The following is a 26,167-nucleotide window of genomic DNA, read 5'->3' as shown; positions in this document are numbered from 1 at the left end:
GTTATGAGAAAAATCAATCCATACCATTGGGTATGGATTGATTTTTCTCATATATTGATACGAACACTAGAATCGTGCCATAATAGTATGTCCGTTTAACCGGTTAGAGCTAGTTTCATATGACCATTTTAGACTTATCTAGATTCTAGAGATCACATAAACTTCTAGAACCCTCCTTGAACTATTCGTTAGGATTACAGAGAATTTTCCTTTCCTTTTAAAATGAATTGATTAAGACCTACAAAAACAAGGTGGTATAATATGGTTATAATAATAAAATAAAAAGCCTTTTTTTTCTATTTAAACAAAAAGTAACATAAGAAAGAGAAAGTAAAATATTATATTCGGCCTGACCGAGCATGCTGTCTTCTCGGTCACTATCGATAGTATTCTTGCCTATTATGGCTCGTCCTTTTCGCAGTTTTTAAGCCCTCTATCCACGTCCTATAAGCTCGAACGTCTTTGTTGGCTCTCTTTCTATATTATTACACTCTATGTGCCTTTCAATAATGTCCAAATGATGTTGTATACGTTTGCTGATTAGTTTGTAATATAGGGCCTTCAATTCGTTTCTCATACTTCTGGATTTTGGTTTTGTAGCCTGCAATTCGCGCTTTTTTTGTATGCGGTGAAAAAATTGAGTATTTTTTGTGAGATGAAATTTCGTAAGCACTTTTTTAAGCTATTATTTATTGCATTAACAATTTGGTCGTAGAGTTCTTGAACGGAACAACGTTGCGATACGTTTTTTAAGGGCTCTAGCCTCTATCACAGATATTTGGTCCAAGGCTCTATGATCTATCTTTTTCTTTAGACTTTTTTTTATATACTTTTATACTCTCTTCGTTTCTCAGGATCTAAGACTTTGAATTGTACTCGTATCCATAGCTTTTTCGGTTAGTGTATGGTTAACCATATACTAATTTCGACTAGTCCACCCAAAGAATAGTCAAAATGAAGGTCTCTACACGTCCTTCTTTTTTAAGTGGACTATAATCGAATAGAAAATATATTATGAGAGCTGAAGTTTCAACAGTCAAAACATTCGATACGAATTTGTAATGTAAATATTTTTGTAGCTACGTAGGTACCTCTTTGGTACAAGCTACAGATGTAATAATTATCTATAGGTAGACTATAACCATCATAGGCATGTAATTTGGTTCCTGAATCCGATCGATGTTCCTGTCGACATCGTGGCAATGCCGCAAGTCAACAGAGCGTTTTGCTCCCTGCTACTAGGGCAGCGTTGCCAGACGTCCCGATTTTTTCATCAAAATCATAGAATTAGAACGTTTTGATATCGTTGATCAAAATGAAATGTCCCGCGCGGGACAGGCTCAGTCCCGCTTTTCGGGGAAAGCCCGAACGTACGTGCAACTTGCTGAGAAAGAAAGGGTGGATTTTCTTTGGCTACTTTAGCTATTGTCACGTAAACTTTTGATTTTATACCTTTTTTTAACTTGTCCAGCTTTTGACTGAAAAATCCCGCTTTTTCACTCAAAAAGTTCCAAAGTCCCGACTTGGCACACAAAAAAATCTGGCATCGCTGTACTAGGGCTTCATTATATGGGGACATAAGTTACCCCGGGATAGTTTTTGAATGTAGTTCCGTGAGGAGCTCTGTTAGAGCAATGTGCTGGGAGAGCAGCGGAAGTTGTTCGATAGAGTTCCCGTTGCTCTTCTATGTGCGGAAGTCTGCCAATCGCAGGGGTTTTAGTGGGTAAAAATCCCACATATCCTACCCTCTTTTTTAAAATTTCCCCTGCGTCAACGAAAAAGGCATATAATTAGGTAATACTAGCACAGAATACATATTAGTTTAACAAGTAGTAGTCAAACAATAGCGTTATTATGGTATTGGTAGTGTCGCGATGGGACTGTTGTTCGCCACAACCAGTAGAACTGAACCAACAATATTAATTACGTAGGAGAGCAAAAGAGAGCAAATAGATCGGATAAATAGCAAGGTATCAAAAGAACTGAAATTTGTTCCCGGCTTACCACTTTCACCAGACGCCCAGAGGCGGTTTGAGAAAGGGACCGAAAGACGAGGATGTCTCAAATTCTGGCGTTTCGAGCTTGGCTTGGTAGTGCAGACTGTAGAGGACGGTGTGCTAATCACTATCAGAATATATTATGTCTGCTTGTTTCCTAAAAAGCAACGTCCTCCACTAGAAAAATTTGAAATGAAAATTATGGTATACTTTATAATAAACCTAGGGAATAATTAAAGACGTGAGTGGAAGAACCAGATAACTAACATTTTATAACATAAAAAAAATAATTACTATTTTTTCCCTTATAATTTGAACAAACGTTGTACATACTACTGCATCATCTGGCTATTATATCTGGCTATAGATAATAACCTCATTTTTTTTATTTAAAATCATTTTCCCGGCCCTAAAGACTCCATTTGTACAAAAATCGGCAATTTTTTACTGTTACTTACCTACCTAGACGCCATCCACGAAGGTCAGCACTTTTTATGCTTATGTTGTATGCTCTATGATAACGCCTCCGACCTCCGTGGTCTAGTGGTATAGAGCGCGGCTCTTGACTCGGAGGTCGTGGGTTCAATTCCCGCGTTGGAGACATATTATTTCTAAGTTTGGTTAGGACAATGCAGGCTGATCACCTAATTGTCTGACAAGTAAGATGATCCATGCGTCGGATGGGCATGTAAAAAGTCGGTCCTGCGCCTGATCTCTCGCCAGTCGTGTCGGTCTTCCGTCCCACTGGGTTATGAGAGTAAAGGAATAGAAAGTGCTCTTGTGTACTGCGCACACACTTGGGCACTATAAAATTACTCTTGCCGCCTGCGTACCTGGCCTGGTTTCAATGAAACCGGCCACCATCACCGAAAACCGGTGTGGGAGCTATTATTATGCTTTATGATAACTTAGGTCTTAGCAAGAGCGGATCAAGGGTTGGGTCCTGGTCCTTTTTTTTTACATGGGGAAATGCATTACGCATCCCCGGCGAATTGGGGACATCGGCCGGGGTATGTGGGACTCTTCGAGGAACTACACACTAAAACCCCATGGTGCTCCACTCACCGCCTAGGCAAAGTTACGGGCACGATCAACCCACCGCAACTTTACCAACGGTTGTCTGTGCCAGACCCATCTGGGTCCAGGTCCTAGGTGAACCACTAAGTAAAATTGTTAAACATACTAATTTAATTTTATGGGTCTTAAGCCCTTAGGATACCATAATAATTATTTTCTTTCCAATTTGTATTTAAAAGTAGGTAGGTAATTAAGACGTAGGTATACTTAGTAGGTATTAGAAATGAGTTCGTGGTGTATCTTTTGACCTATATCATTGTGATAAGGGGTATCTATCAATAAAATAATTTCATTTGATCGTCACGAAAGTTTATTTTTTGTCTAAGCACGCGGTGTCTGAGTGGTTTTATCTTTTTGCGTTCAATTTCCAAATAGACAAATAAAAACAATGATAATTATTTTGCTAGATAATCTATAATTATAAAATATTCTTTTTAGATTAGAGAGAATTTTGGATTACCCGGTTAATAAACATACGTAGAGAACTAGAGAATTAAAAGTCCTGAGTGGAAGAGCCAGATAACTAACATTTTAAATTGCACCCCCTGGAAGTCAAGTCAAGGCAGAAATAAATGTCAATTTTCCTGGCAAATGGGAATTAGAAACGTTACCTACTCTGCGTAAAATGAAGTGTTGGAAACAAAATATCTTTTCAGTCACATTAATAAAAGTCAATTTTCATGATTTTTTGTTTCAATATACTTACCAGACCGATAGGTATAACCTTTAGTTAAATTTTGCCAGTTAACTACATAAAATCCGTCATAGCCTATAATAACCCTTTCTATATTCGACCGTCATTACTCATTTGAGACGTTGTTATAAATTGATTTTCAAGCTCAAGGTCCAACCTCTATAGAGTTGGAACTTGCACGATTGCACTGGCTCTAACTACTGGCGTCTGGCTAGTTAAAACTTAAAAAAGTCACGTTTCGCCTCCTATCTCTGTCACATTTAGTAAGTTAATCGGTTGGTGATAAAAATGAGGAAGCTAGAATGTGATAGAGATTTTAACAAAGTAAACTACAAAATATATCAAATAGAAATAATTGTTATGACGAATTAAAAACATTTTAGGGTTTCATACCCAAAAACGGGACCCTATTACCTACTAAGACTTCGTTGTCTGTCTGTCTCTCTGTCTGTGTGAGGTTGTTTCTAAAAAACCACTAATGAAATTTCAGAAGTCTAGCTATTATAGGTAAGTATATAATAGCTAGACTTCTGAAATTTTCACAGATTGTGTACTTCTGTTAATTATTTTAAAATGACAATATTTAATTGTAAATTGAGGTAAAGATGAGGTGTTTCGTTATTATTTTCTAGTGCTATTAACGCCTCTGTGGTCCAGTGGTTTAGAGCGTGGCTCTTGACTCGGAGGTCGTGGGTTCGATTCCCGCGTTGAAAACATATTATATCCAAGTTTGGTTAGGACAATGCAGGCTGATCACCAGATTGTCTGACAAGTAAGGTAATCCATGCGTCGGAGCGGCATGTAAAAAGTCGATCCTGCGCCTGATCTCTCGCCAGTCGTGTCGGTCGTCCGTCCCACTAGGTTATGAGAGTAAAGGAATAGAGAGTGCTCATGTGTACTGCGCACACATCTGGGCACTATAAAATTACTCCTGCGTGGAAGCTGAGCTAACTTTTTCAGCTGCTGGCTACCTAGTGTGGAATATCAGGAGCCGTTTGGCAGACGACACAAAATTAATACCTTAACTTTTTTAACATTCTTACTTTTATAAGTTTGGGCTGTATGTATGTAGCGGACTCTTTGAGTTCAATTTTATATCTATATTTCGAAAAAAAAACTTAATTATAAGATGAAAATAAATGAGTTTTTTTAGTTTTTTTTAACTATTATTATTACGATTAGACACTAGACATATAAAAAAATAGTTTTCTTTTATTTTTATTAACAAACCCCTGTAAATAAAAAAGTGTTCCATAAAGTTTGTTTTCTTTGACTTTCTGAGAATCTGATATCAAGTATCATTATAACGATTTATTTTAAAAGTTTAAAATCAACCTGCGGGATCCCGCAAATACCGGGAACCCGCGGGATTGTGATGGTTCAATCCCGCAAATACCGGGATTGAAATTATCTTGCGGGATTGCATTCCCTACTCCTGCGTAACTGGCTTAGTTTTTAGACCGGTGTGGGAGTTATTATTGTCTAGTACTTAATTAGCACCTAGTTATATACTGAAGTCTGAACTTTCTCGATCGATCGCTCTAGAGTTATCGGTCAAGTTAAAAAATATTCCGTGTTAACGGGGACGCTGTGTAGTACGCAACCTATACATATCTTATTTACGCTAACTGTGCCTAGTGTCCAGACCTGTTAATTAGCCGATAATTGGTAACATCTCCGTGCGTCAATGCCCCTCACCCCAATTATTGGCATTTCGATAAGATAGGTAGTGCACCCGTGTCGCGGAGCGGTTACAACCGGATGTCTTTGCAGTGTGCACGCGTCTATTTACAATGTTGGATTACTGATACGGGTGCAATAATTATCATATTATATTACTTAGGTTTTATACAGGGTGCAATTAAACCTTCCTGCCAAATTTTGAATATATGTATATTATACCAATAATATACCCCTGTTAAAAATCAAAATACACGTATTTTGTGTTATACCTTCCGCAAGTTATCCTGAAGAATACTACAATTAATGGACACGATGCGTCGGCCGCGCGTGACGTGCCCCCGCGCGCGCGCCTCATCCCGCGTCACCCCCTCTCATTCCCCCGCGCCGCGAGTGACCGTTCTGCAAGGATTTTAAATGGGATAAAATGTCATTGAAAAAAAATAATACCCAATTTTTTTTGGTTAAATGGACTCTCCTAATGATACCTAAGCCCTGAAAAAAATTTGGCAGGAAGGACCCAAGAATAAGAAATATTTCCATACATTGATTGTAATAGCTAATTTGGACCAGTATTATTATTATTAACGTGTCAATTTTTACAAATGAGGCCCCACCAATTTGCCACGGGCCCCAGATAGTGAGTTACGCCACTGGATATTATGCAATACGGACTTCTCGATTATATTATAATAATAAAAACATAATATATTTCTTAACTTTCCTTAATGTAAGACGTATTGAAACATGTTTTAACTACTTATATTATTCAAAATTATTCAACATTCCATATAATTATTTGCAACTTATAATGTAGAATACGATTATATTGGTCACGTGATAATCAATTGTTATTTCTTAATGAACCGTACAATAAAATAAAACGCAAGTCTTTAAAACTAAAAATATTTTATTCGTAACAATAAATAAAAGGATTAGTTTCTGCACTAAAATAAAAAGGTAATAAATTATATTATTGTGCTCACCTACTAGTCTTTTATTACATCATAATAATTAAATTCTTACTTCGGCTTTTGAATCGTAGTGAACGCCATGATAAAAATATTTAATAATAATTCAGTGACAAATGCATTGTAAGTTGTATAAATAAAATCTAAGGTGTTATTACATTTTGCAAAGTGTATAATTAAAAATTGTGGATTACTTGGAAGACCTACCTAATTAATCCTAACCAGCCACAATATCATAGCTTCTTTTTGGACTGTTTTATGTTTTTTGACGTTTCCTGTTTTATAATATTAAATTCAAAAGGTCAATAATATACAGTACTCCCAAATTAATAATGCGCATGGAAATCTTCGCTAATTGTCGTAATCACTAAAACATCCGAATCTATGAAACGTAAGAGCCCCAAACAATGCACTTGCATTTTACACCTTGTTCAAAGGAAATAGAAGTAAATATATATCATATAGCCGGTGGCTGTCCGCTGTTCGTCGACCGTCAATAAGTGCTACTGCTAACTCACCGGGAAGCCATCGCGACGTGGCCAGTGACCTTACCATGGTAACGTCCAAGCAACGTAAGGCGCCTCTATGTAGCTGCAAAGCGCTGTTTTTCTTTAAAGTTAAGTTTAAAAATAGCGCTTTGCAGCGACGTCTTCAGCGCTCGGGAAATACGACCGTTGCCGAAAAATTACGAAAATTTCTATGCGCATTATCACTTTGGGAGCACTGTAAGCCATTTACTACAAGGCTGTTTAGCGCGTGGCTGATGTCAGATCTAACGAGAACGCCGTCTATTCTATTTTCTAAAGGTTATCTAAATTTGAACACCTTTTTTCACTCTCGACTCACGCTCTCCTATCAATATATCAATATCAAGCGAATATCACTTTTGTTACACCGAATAATGAATTATCACTTGTGTCAATAGCCTATATAATAATAGACCTTTCACATCCTCCAATAAAAATATCATCCACACGCAATATCCTAATAATTAATGCCCCTCTGGCATTGACAATTTACGAAGGTTGATATAAAGAAGAAGAATGTCCTTGTAAGTTTTTTTAAAAGCCTATACTGTGTCACTGTTGGTCAAAGTATTACGTATCCCAAATAAATATTTCCTGTAACATTCCAAGGGCTTGTTGCTGGGTGTCAGTCTCCGCTATTAGGTCTATGGTTACGAATTTCGCCGCCTGCAGCATTTTGAGGCACGACGCGTTCTCAGGTGGCAATTTATTGTAGAGCTGCGCGTACATGGATTTCGCGCAGTCGAAGTGGAAGACCAGGGGGTCTAGTATTTCTGGTAGGTCCGAAGGCTTTAGTAGACAGCAGAGGTGAGCGAGAGTTACGCAAAGCTGAAACAAAAACGTTAATAAGCAATTTAGGTAAGTACGTTGATTGCTTTTTCTACTGGAGCTGCGTCACGAAAATTGGAGTTTCAAAATCCAATAGAATCGCTGCGCTTAGCAAGGTCAAGCAAATGAGCCGCTTTTATTTGTTATCAAAAACACATTCTTCGCGACGCAGCTCCGGTGGAAACGTGATCAACAGCATGTCAAGGATAAACATTAATTAGTCATTTGTTTGGCAAAAGTCTGTGTAGAAATTCTGACTAATTTACATCTCATAACAACTTAAAATATAATCCAGTATTACCTGTTCAATAAGATTATCCTTATGCTTGTACTCCGTAAAGTCGTCGACGTTGGCGGCGGTCTCTAGGGCGGCCATTACGGCGCGCCACACCGGCACAAGATGGCGGCCGTACAGCGCGCGTTGCCATGGCGACCGCAGCGCCGACGCCGCGTTTATACGCACCTTCAGGTTCTTGCAGTCTTGCGCTAGCTTGCATAGACTCTCGAATGCTTTGCTCTGAAACGAAATAATTATTTGAAGCTTACTATTAGAAATATAATTACAAAACAAATAAATATACAAGTCTGATTTGCCTGGTGTGTGAGAAATGTCGCATGGCAAACAAATAGCAGAATTTAATAGTAAGTACATTTATAATAATGTATAAATTAAGTCATAGCAATAGCAACCATACGTTTGTGCATCGAGTTTTCAATAATTATTTTGTACACTTTTTAAGAACAGAATCTATGTAAAATATAGTCATCCGTGGGGGACTATAATTACAATATCTATGTTTTACCAGGGAAAACCTAGATACTGTAGTCTCTTACGACATTTTTATACTTTTTTGATATAATGTAACGAAAAACATAATAAAGCCAAAAATAGAACCTCCTATTTTGGAGGTCGATTACATAGCTTACCAGCCATCCATCGCACCAGGTATACAGAACGTCGTTTTTCATGGCATTGCCGAGGGCGTAACAGGCGTTCCACCGCACCTTCATGTTGGTGACTCTACACGCGCAATCCAGTAACTTCTCTACTGCCGCGTCACAGAGGCTTTTCAGCTGCGAGTGTTGACGGAGGTGGGCTTCTGTTATGTACCGGAGTAGGTTGCCTAGAGCTCGCACCGCGCTCATTTTCACCTGCGAATATGATGGCCGATGGGTTATAAAATATTAGTTTTACTGACCCTTACTATACTTTATTCAGAACATACATCTTAAAATAGTATAAGGGTTGAGCGAAAATTTCTTTTAATGTTGTCATAAGTATCTCCAAATGTCAGATCATATTGCTTTTTTCGAAGATGTTGATTTTTAATTGCTACGATGACTTTTGCCTATTTGTGGCATACATGAGCTTAAGTGCAAACACTATGGTTGGGTTGCACCAGAGGCGTGGTTAAAGTTAAAGTTATGGTTATAGTTAAGGCTTAATTTAACTTTGACCGGAGAAATTGACAGATGACAGCTGGTCGTCATCTGTCAATTTCTCCGGTCAAAGTTGACTGCTGGAACTGTCAAAAATGGCGTTTTTGTATGATGACAGCGTTAGTTGCTTTTTTCGCCACGTGCATTTAAAACCTTGTCGAGCTCTATGGTTATGGTTAAATATGGCGTCTTGATGGCGTCTATTTTTAACTTTAACCAAAGATTTGACATTTTGCATTGTAGTTAAAGTTATAGTTAAAGTTAGTTGGTGCAACCCAACCTATAGCATTGCGGTTGCATATTTCATCAGAAGATATCTCCATACCAAAACTCATATCTTTTATAATGAGGAAAAAACAATAAGGAAAAAAATCCTCAATCACCCAATTAATTTGTTTATTTACCTTATCATTATCTGTGGCGCAGCGTATGCTGACCTCTAGTAGCCGTAGTAGCAGGCTATCGTCGACCGAATCTATATCGGGTTCCTGCCTGAAATGTTCCACGGAAAACTTCCATTATCTCACCAAAACAATTTAAAAATATACATCACGAATCACGATACCTACACGTGGTGTCTGACGTTGGAGTACGATTGTTTTGTAAATAGCCAAAGATAATAGACACGAATTATACATGCGAATCTCTTGAATCACTCTATCCCCTGATGTAAGCATATGAAAATCAGTTGTGCAACATTCTAAGACACTCACGTCCGATGTAAACACACGATATTAAAAAATTGCAGATAAAAAAAGTGCTAAAGCATAACATTGAAAGAAGAATTAACTTTAATCACGGTTTTCGCAAATTTTAGAATCTAACGGTCGTACTAAGAGGCATTTAATATTAAGAGCCAATAGCAATGCAATATTTGATATTGCATTGCAATGCAATATTAAAAAAATGATTTCTAATAATTGCAATAAAAGATGAAAATAAATAAAGTGTGTTTTTTAGTTTTTTTACTGTTACTGTTAATCGCTTATTAAACTGTGGCACTTCGTATTAAGTTGATAAGTAGTCAACTAAATTTTACCTTAATTTAAAGTGCCTGCCCGAAATGTGTCAAGTGACAAGCCCCGCCTGCCAACTTAACAGAAAATAGTCAAAATTATAATTTCCTTGTTTAGTACTTAACTAAATTTTAACTTGCTACTTGCTACTAAATTTTGCGTTTACATGCAATAAATAACTTAAAATTAAGTTAAAATTTAGTTAACTACTTATCAACTTAACACAATATGTAAACCAGCCATTAGTGCGATTTAGTTCCATTGTGCAGTAGCCCAATTAAGCTAAATCGCAGTAAGTGTACTGCAGCATTCAGACACAAATATTAATTACTTAACTGTAATTAAGTACATTAAGAATTAGTGAAATAACAGATAATGTCTGGGGCTTACGTCAAAATATTCATTTAATTACAGTTGAACAATTAATATTCCTCGCTAAGTACGGCAGTTAAACTTTCAAACAAGCCAAACATGAAGCAACCGCAGACGACGTGTCGTCGCGACACTACTGGTTTGTATTTATTTCTATGAAATACCCTGCGCAGCTATCAACACATTCATAGAAAAAACTTGAGAGGTGTTAAGGGACACGGATGGAATGTACACTCAAAAAAAAGAGAGAGAGATGGATGGATGGATGGAGCTTCCAACTTGTACCTTAACCGTTTAAACTGCGTTCAAAATTCAAGGTGATTGAAGACGTAATAGTTAAATCGTCAACAAATAAACATATCTAATTAACAAAGATGACAACGCTAGAATAAGATTGTGCAACATTTGTTTTGTTATGACTTGTGACTAAATGTAATTGGAAAATGAAACACAAGTGACAAGTGCAACGAATAAGCGGATGTAGTTAGTAAAGTTATCATCTAACCTTCTAAATGTAAACATCTACAAGCTACATCATATCTAATGCATCCTTCTATATATCTAGCTTTTATATCATACGTCATCTGACTATCGTAAATAAACTTTTTTTTTTCCTTTTTAGGTTCTGACAGCGGAGCGGAAACATGTCGTCTTAAAATACAAATTTTACGAATAACCATTATTTTCTACACTGAACTGTGACGATATACGTGAGAGCGCTCTCAGCTTTTACGCATAGCCCTTTCATAAAAATAATGTTTGACCGCATATACGCTAAGGTTTTTCTGTACAGATGACCTGTTCAGGCATACCTGTCAAGAACACCCTTGTGTGTATGGTATTGTGTGTATTTTCAATGTTCATACATATTTCAAAACGCGCACGTCTAAATGCGCCCTAAAGTCTACACTTTAGGGCGCATTTAGACGTCAAGTCTACCCTTACTGCAGCAGCGATGAGCGACGCTACCGTCGCTCATCGCTGCTGCAGTAAGGGCCAAAACACACGCGGACTGCGGCACCGCATCGCCAAAATCGGCGGCAAAATAATTCAAAACTCAAAAAACTGAAGAATTCCGCCAATTTTGTCGGCCGCAACGCGAGTATGTGTCACGTTCGGCACTAAAGTTCCGTCTAGTGCGGTATAAGGCACATAAGGGCCAGGCCACAACAATGCGTTGCGACGTCGCAGCACGCATCGTGGAAATTTGCGATGCGTCAGCGACATTTCCGATGAAATGTTTGTAAAATGTAGGGGTGTGCTCACATGTTCAATACGAGCGCGTCGCTGAGGTTGGCGAGCGCCCAGGCCGCCTTCGTCCGCACCACCACGCTCGGCTCAGCCAGCGCGCGCAGCACGTTCTCACCGCAGTCGCACACGAAACACATGTCCTGTACATAACATACTTTTTTACGAGTTTGGGCCCGCCTTATATTTCAACTAATGTATTGTCTGTATCTACTGTGACGAACAGGCGGAATATTGCTAAAAATAATAACAAACTAAATTTGAACAGGTTTTTTTTTATTTATCATTCGTATAACTGGTAAAACAAAAATACTTCTTTCTAATACATTTGTATCTGTGAACAATATATTAAAAGTCGATCTATACGAGTCGTTACAATTGGAAGCCATTGTCCACACAATAACTTTGCATTTAGGTCACTACGAATTATATTCCATATTATTAAAAGTGAGCGTGGTCAAAGTGGGTGTATACCTCTCTGAGCGTGCGGTATATGACCGCCATGGCGAGCGCGCGCACGGCGGCGGCGCGCACGGCCGCGTCTGCGTCCCCACACGAGCCCACCAGCAGCGCACAGCATAACATCTGCGTGCGACTCTGGAATAAAATAACATAATATTATGAGTATATATTATTATTATAAGACTAGTTCTAAGTAGTTCTAAGTAAGCCTTAAAGTCCGTTAAGTAGAAATTCGTTTAATTAAATTCATAGCTTCCTTCACTCGCGAACGACTATTTGCTATCGTTTTAAAACAAGTACTAATCGTTTAAAATGGAATAACAATATATCCATTCATTAATGAGACAATTAGCTATTAGCCTTACGATCTACTAGCTTCAAGGCATTATTTTGGTATGCCAATTTTCCCCGGAGAACTTTGAAAACGAAGAAGAAGAACTCACCGGTAGCTCCTTGAAGGTCCGCTCCCCGATGTTCGCGATACAGTCGCAGACGACGGCCTTGGCGGACGTCGCGTCGTGTTGCAGCACTGACGACAACGGCCCTAGTACTGTCTCCCACATGTACACGCAGTGTTTGAGGTTAGGCGGTTCGTCTATTTGCTCTGAAAATTTGTATGTAAGATTCTGTTGTTGGTATATTTTAGACTAGTTGACGTCCACTAATTCGTTGCGTCTCAATTTATTTATCGTGCGGAAACCATACATTTTTTCACAACAAAAACTATTCTATGTCCATTTTGGTCTCTCAAGGTATCTCAACACAAAATTTTAAGTAAACGGTTCAGCCGTTTGAGCGTGAAGAGGTAACAGACAGTCGGACAAACACACTTTTGCATTTATAATATATTTTGTGCTCAATTGTAAGAGAAAATAATGCTCTGCGACCCGAACCTATTATTATTTTACAAAATGAATTATTTTTCACATACCGAGCTTCTGTATAGCGTCGCCTATAATACTGATCGTTCGCGACGCTTGCAATACAACGTCTTGGTGCTCATGTTGTAACACTTCGCTGAGCACATCAGCTAGTAGAGTCAGATGTGGTTTGAGCAACTCAGACAAGTGGTGGAACGCTATAGCCGATAGAACTTGCAGCGATTCAAGGACGACCGGTATAGCGGACGGTATACATCTCTGAAAATAATACAATATATTAGAATCTTTTTTTGGAAGTCTTATAGTAAAAGAAGACTATTTGAGATGGAAACGATTAGCAATAGCTGGATCAACTGGACCTAATGCTATTGAAATGGTGATTAAAAATCTGCGAGAATCGGGCCACACACTCCGTAAGCGCTGTCGGTATTTACAAAATAATAATAGCTCCCACACCGGTTTCGGTGACGGTGGCCGGTTTCATTGAAACCGGGCCAGCTACGTACGTTTAGTATTCCTTTACTCTCATAACTCAGTGGGACGGAAGACCGACACGACCGGCGCGGCGAGAGATTAGGCGCAGGACCGACTTTTTACATGCCCATCCGACGCATATCCATCTTACTTGTCAGACAATCAGGTGATCAGCCTGCATTATCCTAACCAAACTTGGAAATAACATGTTTCCGACGCAGGAATCGAACCAACGACCTCCGAGTCAAGAGCCGCACCCTATACCACTAGACTACGGAGGCGTTATTTTCATTTACAAAATGCTGTAACTTTGATGCTAACGTTTCACATAATTCAATCGACACGCTATTTACAGAAGTGACATGAAAATTGTTGTCCTTTTAATTGTAAGCAAAGTGATTTTGGGATCGGAAATAAACTGTGAAAAAAAATATCAAAAATAAACAACACATACCACACGTTCATTTCCTTTAAAGAGCCATCCAATATTTTTGAAACATATATCCAAGATCCAACTCTTGAAGCAATATTCATTTTCTTTCTTATCGCTAACTTCTTCGGCGAAAAATTCATCATCAGAGTAGCCTTCTTCGTCGTCTAAATTATTCAGATCTGAGTTTTCATCGCTCTGTGTTTTACACGAGGTAGAAGCGTCTTTCTCCATAGATTTAAGCACTTCTGGCACTTTGGGGTCAATAGATAGAACACAGCCAATAGTGATAAGTGCTCCAACTTGTAATGTCACATCTGAATTTTCAATAACGCGTTTGTGATTAACATGAATAATGATACTCTTCGTTCAAAATAAAATAAAAAACTTTACTCCAAGCATGACAAAAAGGTCTTACTGAGTCTTGTTTTATAACTTAACATACAGTTTGTATATGATAAATTTTGTACAAATTGAGCATTACAATCCCCCAATCTGCCTAGAACTTACAGCTTAACACAGCTACGCCTAGGTTGGGGTATTGTAATGTTCAATTTGCACAAAATTTATATGCAAACTTACACATGATAATAAAAACAAATATAATCTAATGAGTAATGTGCTTTTTGCAGTAGACATTAACCTGTCCAATAAAATAATAATTCATTATAAAAAACAAAAGAAGCAACTACATAAACTATGTAATGGTTCAGAAATTTATTTATTAAAAAAAATATAAGTACTATACCTCTATGTATCAAGAACTTTCTAGTAGCCCGTACTAGTTCAGTTATCAAGCCCTCTTGCATCTTATGGTACGGCGTGGCTTGTACCAGCGCTGCGCAGCACTTGAGCGCGACTAGTATCACAGCATGGCCTCGCTCAGTGTCCAATATACTAACTAGCACCTTGTGCATACAGTTTATTATGTTACCTAAAGATACTGAGAATGGAATGAACGAAGCATTCCACTTTTTGCTGAAAAAAACACATGTCGGCTTCATTATATTATGATTCGTGACATCAATTCAAATATCAAAAAACCTTCTAAGATCTGGACATCTGATCCCATAAGTAAAAGGATTAGGCAAAGCAAATATTGAAGTTGAATAATTAACATTACTATCCCACTATTAATAAAAACATTCTCTCTAGGCTCACGCTAATCTACGTCCCTGTCATTATCTGTCAAGTGGCATTTGCAAGGTATCAGACGAAGACAGCAACATGGATCAGTGTAAGAAATTTTAACTTACAAACTGTATAGGTAATTTATGAAGTTTCTACTTACCAAACTTCTGCCTGAGACAAATAAGGTCGAGAACCAGACAGCAAGGCCAATATAACACTAAGCGCAGCAGCTCTACTGCTAGCTATAGGATCTGTGAGGGCACAGTATGCTAGGGTCTTCTTAGAGTTAGGCTCAGCTAGCCAGTTGCTAGGCTCTGGAGAATCAGGAAACAGTGCCCACCAGTAACCAAAAATTTCCCTCTTTTCTTTTACCTGAGAATAAGAAAATTTTAACAGGTACTTTAGGCTAAGAAGAAAATAACTTGTATTGTTTGGTCCAAAACAGTTAAAATAAAATATACTTTTTGCAATGGTTACATAATATTATAAGCTCAATCAAAAATTCATACTGTCAAGCTCACCTTGAATAAAACTAAGAATAGATTTGCGGCACTCTGTCTTACTCTGGACTTCAAAGCTATGAGTTTAGCCTCTCTACCGCTCTCCATATCGGACATGTCAGAGTCACTAGTCAAAGTCCAAACAGCCTTACTCTTGTTGGGCTCCAAATAATTCTTACTGGCAGGTCTATATGCAGCATTGTTTTCGAAGTTATCTACATCTTTCATCAAACTACGATCAGACACAGGTATTTCCTTCTTGAGACTTTCGATAGCATTGTTTCTTTGCTTTCTTTGTTTTTGTTTCTGTAATAATAAAATATATGATGAAATATGTTTGAAAAAGACATGACCTAATTCCAACTTTGAAATACTTCAATTTTTTTTTAATATATAAAATTTTATTTAAACTTAAAAACTGGTGTAAAAGTGATATTCACTCTTGATGCCATTGTTCACTAGTCTTGTGAATCAAAATAAATACTGGAAAATGGTTTTTCTTACTTACCTTTCCCCCTTTGGTGTTGGGTTTTACTGGTGCTGAAGCAATAGTCTGTTGTGCTGGCATCAATCTTTCTGGTTTGTTGTTTTGATTGAGTATACCATAAAGAATAAAGTATCTACAAATACCCACAATTTCCGGTGTCTGAACACATACATTTGCATCATTGAAGTGAATATGGGCAAGAACTCGCAACGCTGATATCACTACCTAGAATATAATTTAAATATTAAATTCTGCACATATGGTTATACCTAGTTTACTTAACTTAAAACTAATTATAAATCTATTGACATTATTATAAATCTTATTAGTGTTAGTACTAAGAGGTACAGAGGCACAAGCATACATAAGATGCTAAATTCAATAATATTAATCATAAATAGTCCTCCTTTATAAGTTGTCAGGTAAGAAAATATTGAAAGAAAAAAATGTAACCCATCGGAAATATCTGAGGACCTTGCTGGAATGCGCTTCTCCACTCTTCTGCCTGTTATCGTCTATTCGTCGTACTGGATAGACGATAATGGGCAGATGAGCGGGGAAGGGCGCGGGGAAGCACATTCCAGCGAGGCGAAGATATTTCCGACGGGTTGTACAAACTTCATTAGCAACATTGTAATACAAGCAGTTCTATTAGGTTTAAGTACCTTACCTTGCAGTACATAAATTCATCTTGTGTTTTTGTATATCCTTTCATTAGAAAATTAATAACAACTTGTACTAAATTTTCCTTTGTGTCCACTGTGATAGACTTTTCTTCATTAGATTTATTATCATCAATAGTCAAGAGACTGATAATGCATTTGTAAGCCATTAAATATATCTGCAGTGAATTTTGAGCATTTGAAACAATATTTTTATCGATGTAGATTACATTTAATAAGAATCCATCCTTCCCAATGAAATCATTGATGTACTGAAAAAAGATAATTGGTAAAATCCAAGGAATTCTTAAGATCTTGATGTATTGACGAAAAATAACATTACCTGCGTGCCACTCAGTGGATTGTATTGCAGTATGCACTGCAAATTGTGTAATATATCCGGGAGTATTATATCTGAACATGTCTTCAAACATTGTAAATGCCATCCCACAGCTCTGCTTATGGAATCTCCGGGGAACTGTATGTTTTGTTTTGTTATGATTTTACATATTAGATGAGAAGTTTTCGCTGACAGACACTCATCTGATGGTTTTATGTTAACACACAAACCTATTATAAGTGGGTTTGCGTCCTAAAATACAAAAAATACTCAGTAATTTTTTAAAATTAGGTCAAAAAGTATTGTACAACCAAAATGAAAGAACATACCTGTATTGATACAAAAAGTTCCGATTTGTATGGTTTAGCGTTTAGTTCATCTATGAGCGAGTTAACTGCTAACTTATTGTATCCTTTCACATACAAATTATTACACAATTCAGTAGAGATCATCGAAAACTGCTGGGATAAGTTCATTTTGATATGAAACGAATAATTTTCCACCACAGCTTGGAATAACAAAGCCTTGGTTAACTGATACTTTTGTATATACGAATTTTGATATTTAATATAGTAATTATAAGCAGTAATAAAAAATTTAAATCAAGAAAATGCACAATTTTCTAACATTTGTTGCTGGTTTTCCATCTTCTTCTTCAAACGTCATGAGTCATGGCAACCGTCAGTGTCAAACTGATTCATCTACGTCTTTGTCACAATAAAATAAAACATACTATTTTGCCAATAAATAAAAAATAATGAATCCAAAAACTGTTTGCTTTTTGTTACAACTTACAAGACATTTGAATTGATTTTTTGACAAATCTTTGTTTACATAATTTAGCTCAATATTATGGAATCCTCGACTTTCTCATATAAAATTAGTGGCACAAAAGAAATCATAGACTTACATCCATGGGCAAAAACCATTAAGCCTAAATTAAGTGATAAAATTAAATATGCCCACAATTCTGTCGATAATCCTTGCTATCCTAGACCTAAGTCAGCTATTAGAAAGAAGGAACAAAATAAGGAGCTTGTGAAATTCACTGTAATCGGAAATAGACTTGCAAAGGAATTTATTTACTCTTCACACATAGTAAGAGGATTATACAAGTATCGGCCACGAGTTTTTGAAGAACCTACAGTTCATGGTATTTCTAAAGCCTTTTCGAGGAGTTGTCGAGATTGTAAGAATCTACAATCATGTTTAGGTCAATACAATAAATAATGATTTCATTTTAGGGTTGACTTCTGTTGAATGGTGTGATTTTTTGGATGAACTGAAAGTCTACTACAGAACCCCAGCGTACTGTCTGGATGGCCAAGTGGCTGTAATCGTTAACGACAAGTTCCTGGGAGGTGAAAAAGAGCTGCGCGCTGCTGTAAAGGAGAAATACCACTACCACGTCAGTTTAGATTACCAAAAGGAAGCCGAAGAGAACTTTGTCACGTACATCAGGTGTTCCGGAGTTAGTACTTCCACCTCTTAGCCATATTTAACACCAATAGTCACTTAGCTTTTACTAGTAGTTAATAATAATTACTTAGAATATAATAATGTATAACTATTCAATCAATTATTTACTTAGTAACATTCGCCTATTGTGAGTTGTGACACCACTAAGTCGCAGCCATAGTCTTTTTTACTTGCATAGCTCTTGCGTAATGCGTTGAACTTTCAGAGACCATGTGTTTATATGCACATCTCTATCAACGACGAACACATTGGAACACTGATATTCATGGTAAGACGTTTTCGTTAGAGCCCCGCAGACTGCAGGCTTTTAGTCGGCCGATAATTTGATAGAAAGCTTAATCAGCACGAAGATGCATGAAGGTGCGCATACTAAACGATTTGTATCGGCCGATAATTACGTTCTGAAAACCTGCAACTTGGTCAAACTATCGGCCGACTAGAAAAGTCTGCAGTCTGCGGGGGCTCTTATGTATACTTAATATTATAAAGCGGAAGAGTTTGTTAGTTTGTTTGTTTGTTTGAACGCGCTAATCTCAGGAACTACTGGTCCGATTTGAAAAATTCTTTCAGTGTTAGATAGCCCATTTATCGAGGAAGGCCTCAGGCTATATTTATCACGCTAATATTAATAGGAGCGGAGAAATAGAGGAAAGTGTGGAAAAAACGGGGGGGAAATTATTTGAAAGAGCTTATTTGAACGCGCTAATCTCAGGAACTACTGGTTCGATTTGAAAAATTCTTTCAGTGTTAGATAGCCTATTTATCCAGGAAGGCTACAGGTTATATTTTATTGCGCTAAAACTAATAGAAGTGAAGAAATAGAGGAAAGTGTCTAAAAACGGGAGAAATTATTTGATATGGCTTACTTGAACGCGCTAATCTCAGGAACTACTGGTCCGATTTGAAAAATTATTTCAGTGTTAGATAGCCTATCTATCGAGAAAGGCTATAGGTTATATTTTATTGCGCTAAGACTAATAGAAGCAAAGAAATAGAGGAAAGTGTCGAAAAAACGGGAGAAATTATTTGAAAGGGCTTATTTGACCGTGCTAATCTTAGGAACTACTGATCCGATTTGGAAAATTATTTCAGTGTTAGATAGCCCATTTATCGAGGAAGGCTATAGACTATATTTTATCATGCTAAGACTAATAGAAGCGAAGAAATAGAGGTAAATGTGGAAAAAAACGGGGGAACTATTTGAAAGGGCTTATCTCACGAACTACTGGAGCAATTTTTCTGTTATTTAGCACAGATAAGAAGTAAACCACGTGAAGGATCATAGGCTATTTTTTTGTGGACTAATTTGTCTGTGAAATATCTAATTTACGCGGGTGAAGCTGCGCGGAACGTTATATTTCGCGTGGTCACGATATCACGCGTAAACGGCTGGACCCATTTTGCTGTTTGGTATAAAAATACTTTGAGTACCGAAAAAAAAACAAAGGATACATTTTGTCTCGGAAAAATGTACGGTTACTGAACAATATAAGTACTTTTATGATTTGCGCGATTTCGTATCTTTTTGATGAAATTTGGTATGGAGTTACTTTGAGTCTCGGGAAAAGACAAGGAATACTAATTTTGTCCCGGAAAATGTACGGTTCCCGCACAATAAACTTTTATAATTATGCCTAAACTGAAAGTATTACACTGAAAGTATTACCATACCAAATTTCATCAAAATATATTAAATAATCTATTTTGATGAAATTTGGTATAGTAATACTTTCAGTTTCGGGAAAGGGCAGGGATACTTTTTATTCTCGCCTAAACTATTTAACTATTTTGATGAAATTTGGCATTGGCGAGATACTAATTTGAATCTGGGACAAGGAATATTTTTTGTCCCGGAAAAATGTGCAGGTCCCACACAATATACTTTTCTGATTTGCGCGTAAACGACTCAATCGATGTACGGGAACAACCTATAAACTAAAGTCCACGCGGACGAAGTCGCGGGCAACAGCTAGTTGGTAGATATTTAGTAGACAGTAGTGTCTCAATGACATCATCAAATCTAGTCTACAGTATTGGGCTTTGCATCCACCTTCCAGCTGTATGCAGAAATAGTCCCAAAAACATGCGAGAATTTCGTTCGTCTTTGTGAGACTCGAAAAGGCGGATACTCGGGCACACCTGTTCACCGCATCGTGAAAGACTGCTGGATCCAGTGCGGTGGATATGGACTGAAGAGTGTCAGTCTAGACTGCGAAAACTACATCGTACAACACGACAAGCGAGGAGTTCTCGGCATGGCTAATGATGGCAGGTATGATGGAAATGGTAGATTATTTCCCACACGTAGGTATTGTGGAACTCTTCAGACCAAGAACGTAGTCAATGTTAGGACAATAATAACACCGAAACGTATGATTAGGGTAATAACAACACCAAAACGTACCAGCACCCTGGGCGAGATTTCTTTGGCGCCCCAAGGGTACTGGCAGAGCTAAAACTTCGCCCCGTCGCATCGTCTGCCTTCGGCACCCCGTTTCGGAAAAGGGTTCAACTTTGTTAGGTATATCAAAATTCACAATATCTAAATGCTAAAAATATTAAGTTGTTTTATAGAAATGTGGATTGCTCCACGCAATTCTTTGTGCTTCTACAACCGGCACCGTGGATGGCCAGCAAGTACGTTGCGTTTGGGCAGTTGATAGAAGGTGACGAGACACTACGCAAGATCGAATCAGTGCCCACTTGGTACGAATCCCCGACGTCAAAGATTATAATCTACAGAGCTGGGATTCTTAATGTTGAAACACCAGATGTGGAGACAAAGAACAGAACTAAAGAGTATCTTCAAGGACACATTGAAGACTTAGCAAAGCTGGGAGAGTGGCTATATGAGGTAGGGATAGTTTATCATTTGACACAGCGCATAAGCAAACAATGTCGATTTGTTTGTTCGTATCCAAGAAATACAGCAAAATTGTATTGTTCGTTGCATATATTATATTATATACAATCTAAAAGCTAATAATACATAATAGGTAAGCTAATAATAATATAATAGGTACTTACCTACTTAAGAGCCCGTACTATCTTTTCTACTGCTCTCTTCACACTCACGCCCGTCTTTCATATGCCGGGTGAAAAAGGACGATCGCCAAGTAGCGGGCAGTTATAGGTTTTCTGGTTTTTAAAGGGTTTTTTATATGAAAGTGGTAAAAAATAATTGCAACATTGTATAGACGACTTTCTCAACAGTACATTGCATTTTTTTCATACCGTTAAGACATCAATACAATTCATAAACAGGTGATATTCTAAACCTTTTACAGCAAAAATCACAAAACTGTCGCGGGTTTGAGTTGGATTATTTTAAAATAAAAAAATAAAAAATCTAGCTGCAACATTAGATTATAATTGAAATGATATTGCATGTTGTGCATTAAAACTTATAGAAATACTGTATTTTAACTGTTAAATCACGTCTGTAAAATGAGCGGTATCGGCAAAATTTCGTATACGGACTCTTAAGTATTTTTATGGCTAAGGAAATTAAATCTTTACGAAATGTGCATTACAGGAACTTTTAAGCAATGTGTTTAAAATAGTTGATGTAGAGGTCGTTGTTAGCGAGGAGTCGTACGATCATGTGGCACCAGAAATTATCACAGACAAAATGGGTACAGGAACAATGAGAGCCGCTCAAAGGTACGGTATTATATCGTAAATCGTAATGCCGTTTGCCGCGAAAAGGATAAAGCGAGATGGAACATACCGCATTACCGTTAACTGTACGTAAATCTAACCACCACGTTTCTGTCTTCTCTTATAAACTTCACAGATTTATTCGCCATAAGAATGAACTAGAAGAAGTTCGTAGTCAATCGACTGAAAGTAAATCGATTTCTTCCAAGATGAGCGACATAGATGAACTTCACGAAGAGTCGATAGACAAAGTATCCGAATCGATAGAGATGAAACCGGGCGAAGAAAATTTTCATTACACTTCTATAGCGGAAAGTCTGAATACCAATCCTGAGAGACCGTTTGTGTTGCCTCTAACCAATGTGCCTTATCCGGAAGAAGTGGATTCTGAATTCGATTTAAAAAAGTTCGTTCGCCGTAACTTTTTAATTTTTCTCATGCCCGGGCCGCACCTGCGTAGTGCTTCGTGCTTAAAACGATACCATTGGAGGATCTGCGTGTATCTGCGTGTATCATAGCACGAAGCTTCGTACGAATTACGATAGACGTATATGCGGCCGCGGCATCAGGGACTCCTAAGTCCTGTTTAACAGGCAAAGACATTCATGTAAATCCTAATATTAACAGATATAAATGTTAGAATCCTCTACAATATAAATTTCATACGTAACAGGCGTTGAAATACATTGTCTATTCAGCTATCAGACTAGTTTCTTTATTTAATGCCCCACAGATTCTTGAAGGGCGATTACTGTTATGAAAATGACCTAATAACTGCTGAGCCTGGGCAGAAGAAATATACTAGACCGAGGGTTTTAACGGTCTCAGAATCTTCGTCGTACAAATACTACTCCCGACAGTCACAGCGTCACGTTTCTGAAGGCAATTTTATTGAATAGTTTATTTGACAATTAGATTAAAGGGCCTGTATTCACTTTGAGTGAAACAGGTGATTAATCAGGAGAAAGTCAGTGTGGACAGCGACTGATTAGTGCAAGTGCTTTAATTCCTACTAAACACTAATCACCTGCACTTGCACTAATCAAAGTGAATACAGGTCCAAATGCGCGCGATTTTCAATATCAACCCTAGACGGTCAATTATATTGCATTGATTTTCTAGGGGCCCGCTTTAAGTGGTATAATTACGAGCAGGGTACAACATAATATTATATATTCTTATCGTGTGACGTCAATTTTAGTAAGTACTATTTTATGTTTTAGGTGCATTTGAATCTGAGAATGAGATGGGAACGAAAAAACATATACGGTAGGAACCAATTAAGTATACTTATATTTTGTTAACATTGTAACGTGACGAGGCGAATTTTAAATGGCCATTACACAATAAGTTTCTTTACTACCCCAGGGCCCCGGGATTCGGAAATTTCAACGCGCGACATCCAATAAACGATCGCCGTGCACATTGACCAATGACTGCACGGTAAAGTTTCCGAATCCGTGTCAAACGGGAATCGTGAATCGCCCTGCAGGACTCAGAATATTCTCATTGAATTGAAATTGCCGTCCGCAGAGTTTAGCTGTCTAATAATCAACCAATAAATAATAATAATTACGAATGATGACCAATTTTAAATATGAAAAACTTAGCAGAAAATATTTTCAGATTGAGAGGAGAACGAGTCAGTTTTGCGGGCAGCGTGATCAGAAACATCGCGAGAGCGTCGTGGGCGCACAGCAAACACGATCTGTTTGAGAACATCAGAAAGTATACTCTACTAACTACTTATCATAACTAAAACCGTAAACAAGACACAATAATATTCATATTGATACATACAATTTCTATCAAGTTCCACTTCCATACTACGTGTTACTGCTTTGACAAAGTACCTAGTGACGTATTGAAAACTACTTATAACGAACCGTAACACAAAAATACTAGATATTTAAGATAATTCCGTAAAATTATGTATGTCTTCCGTAATCGCTGACCGCTGTAGCCCGTACTTTATAGTTTATACCTATGGCTAACTCATATTTGTTTCAGATCAGATATGGTTGGTGGTGACGAATCCAAACACAGGTAAAACTACAGCTAGTCGTTCTGATAGTCATCTAGCACAAACCATAATGGAGTCATCGTGATCAGAAAAGTTGATCATAAGCAAAAGTATCTTGCGGGGGATGGGGATCCTATCCGCAAGTATGTGGGTCTCTGTTGCGTCCGAAGATGGTGGAGGTACCCACTAAAAATTCGGCGGTACTCCGCTATGCAGGTTCGCGTGAGCTAACACCACTACCCAGCCGAGGCAAACGGCGGACTTACGTTACTTGGTCGCGTTATGTCAAACCCTTCCGGCAGATCACAGCTAACATTGAATTGAGACAACCCCACCAAACGACATAGGAAAGAAAGAAATTGACACACAGGCAGATGGCAGACCATCTGCCTGTGAATCAATGTCTTAAATGGCACTTATGGCTTAATTTACAGTAAGCAAATATGGCGTACGAGTGATGAGCAGATGACGTGCGTTTGTGACCCTGGTACCAGTTGTTGGGAGGACATAACATCAGATACTTCAGACGAACAATCCTCTCCTTTCGCCCATCTCTATCGGGAGAGCGCGCTCGATCCAGCCCCAACATTCAAACGACAAACTATGACGTAATATTCGATTTATTATTATTACCCATACTAGTATTATAAATGCGAAAGTGTGTCTGTCTGTTACCTATTTACGCCTAAGCCGCTGAACCGATTTTGCTGAAATTTGGTATGGAGATATTTCGAGCCCCGGGAAAGGACATAGGATACTTTTTATTCCGTAAAAATGACTGGTTCCCGCGCGATAAACTTTTTTGGCGCATCGCGCAACAGAGTTGCGGGCGTCATCTAGTAATTGATAAAAATAAATAGATGACTTGACACCCGCAACTCTGTTGAGCTAACAATCGTTTAGCGCGCGTAAATCGTACATTTTTCAGCAACAAAAGCTATCTTATGTTCTTTCCCGTCTCTCAATGTGTGTGCATACCAAATTTAATCTGAATCGCAACAGCCACTTAAGCTTGAAGAGGTAACAGACAGAAAAACTTCTTATTTTCCGTTGACACGTTCGCTGCGTTGAGCGTGTGCGCGGCGCGGCTGCCCGTCGCGGGCACCCGCGCCGTGCGCTCCCCATAGTAATCGTGCGACGGCTGACCCGCTCAACGCAGCGCTGCTCTATGTGATGACATGAAACAAGCACGCCTCGCGGGTGGTGCCGGGCGCACGCTTAACGCAGCGAACGCCCTTAATCCTTCGATCGCGGATTCTTGGAAATGCTATTGTATTCTATTGCTGTCGCAATCACCGGTGCTCTTATGGGGCTTGAAGGATTAATAGTATTTATAGGGTCCCGTTTTTACCCTTTGGCACGGAACCCTAAAAATGGCCCTTCATCTTTTGACATACATTTTAGCGACACAAAGGATACTAGAACGAGCCACTTAAAACGCAGTACACAACTGCCGGTCAGAAACGACAGACCGATTCGTTCGTCCATACGAATCACGTCCTTAGACCCAGTATTAGATCTACAACACGGTATGGCGGTGGCTCACAAAATATCATCGGACTACGTCAAAACTATCGACCAAATGGAAAACGACATGGAAGAGATCACTGTAGGCTTTACCGAGCTGAAGCGTTACCGACCCTCGTTGACTGTATCGGAGTATCAGTCGAAAAACCAAGTTAAAGCTGAATGAGGATGGAGATTTTTTGTTGAAATTGTCTCTTTGGCTATTTATTCTTTTACTTCATATCCGCAAAATATACAAAAGGAGTTTTTATGTCACAAATC

At 38.1% G+C, this 26,167-nt stretch overlaps 2 protein-coding genes across 3 annotated transcripts; one reads left to right on the top strand and one right to left on the bottom strand.

The window, feature by feature from the left end:
• Positions 1-7,103: 7,103 nt before the first annotated feature.
• LOC121733242 (HEAT repeat-containing protein 6) lies at positions 7,104-17,810 on the bottom strand. Of its 2 annotated transcripts, none has more exons than XM_042123444.1 (16): positions 17,547-17,810; positions 17,221-17,469; positions 16,886-17,149; positions 16,237-16,440; positions 15,750-16,034; positions 15,389-15,600; positions 14,846-15,075; positions 14,122-14,414; positions 13,244-13,451; positions 12,756-12,916; positions 12,325-12,447; positions 11,869-11,993; positions 9,619-9,706; positions 8,702-8,926; positions 8,076-8,291; positions 7,104-7,774 (listed from the first exon to the last, which is right to left on the bottom strand). In XM_042123444.1, exons 1-16 carry the CDS (start codon positions 17,691-17,693, stop codon positions 7,517-7,519), a joined length of 3,288 nt encoding a protein of 1,095 aa, XP_041979378.1. In that variant the 5' UTR covers positions 17,694-17,810; the 3' UTR covers positions 7,104-7,516. The 2 variants fall into 2 exon arrangements, with proteins under 2 accessions (XP_041979378.1, XP_041979377.1); XM_042123443.1 differs by having other exon boundaries at positions 16,886-17,056; positions 17,547-17,764.
• A 246-nt stretch (positions 17,811-18,056) lies between these two features.
• Positions 18,057-26,085, top strand: LOC121733277. Its single transcript, XM_042123492.1, has 13 exons — positions 18,057-18,370; positions 18,462-18,688; positions 18,902-18,964; positions 20,754-20,968; positions 21,271-21,550; positions 22,232-22,359; positions 22,493-22,762; positions 23,090-23,238; positions 23,580-23,625; positions 23,983-24,084; positions 24,367-24,402; positions 24,814-24,987; positions 25,784-26,085. Exons 1-13 carry the CDS (start codon positions 18,070-18,072, stop codon positions 26,070-26,072), a joined length of 2,280 nt encoding a protein of 759 aa, XP_041979426.1. The 5' UTR covers positions 18,057-18,069; the 3' UTR covers positions 26,073-26,085.
• Positions 26,086-26,167: the final 82 nt, after the last annotated feature.

This window comes from Aricia agestis, chromosome 13 (genome assembly GCF_905147365.1).
Source record: "Aricia agestis chromosome 13, ilAriAges1.1, whole genome shotgun sequence".
Taxonomy (NCBI): domain Eukaryota; kingdom Metazoa; phylum Arthropoda; class Insecta; order Lepidoptera; family Lycaenidae; genus Aricia; species Aricia agestis.
Note: the sequence above shows the minus strand (reverse complement) of the source record. Positions and strands in the feature narration are given on the sequence as shown.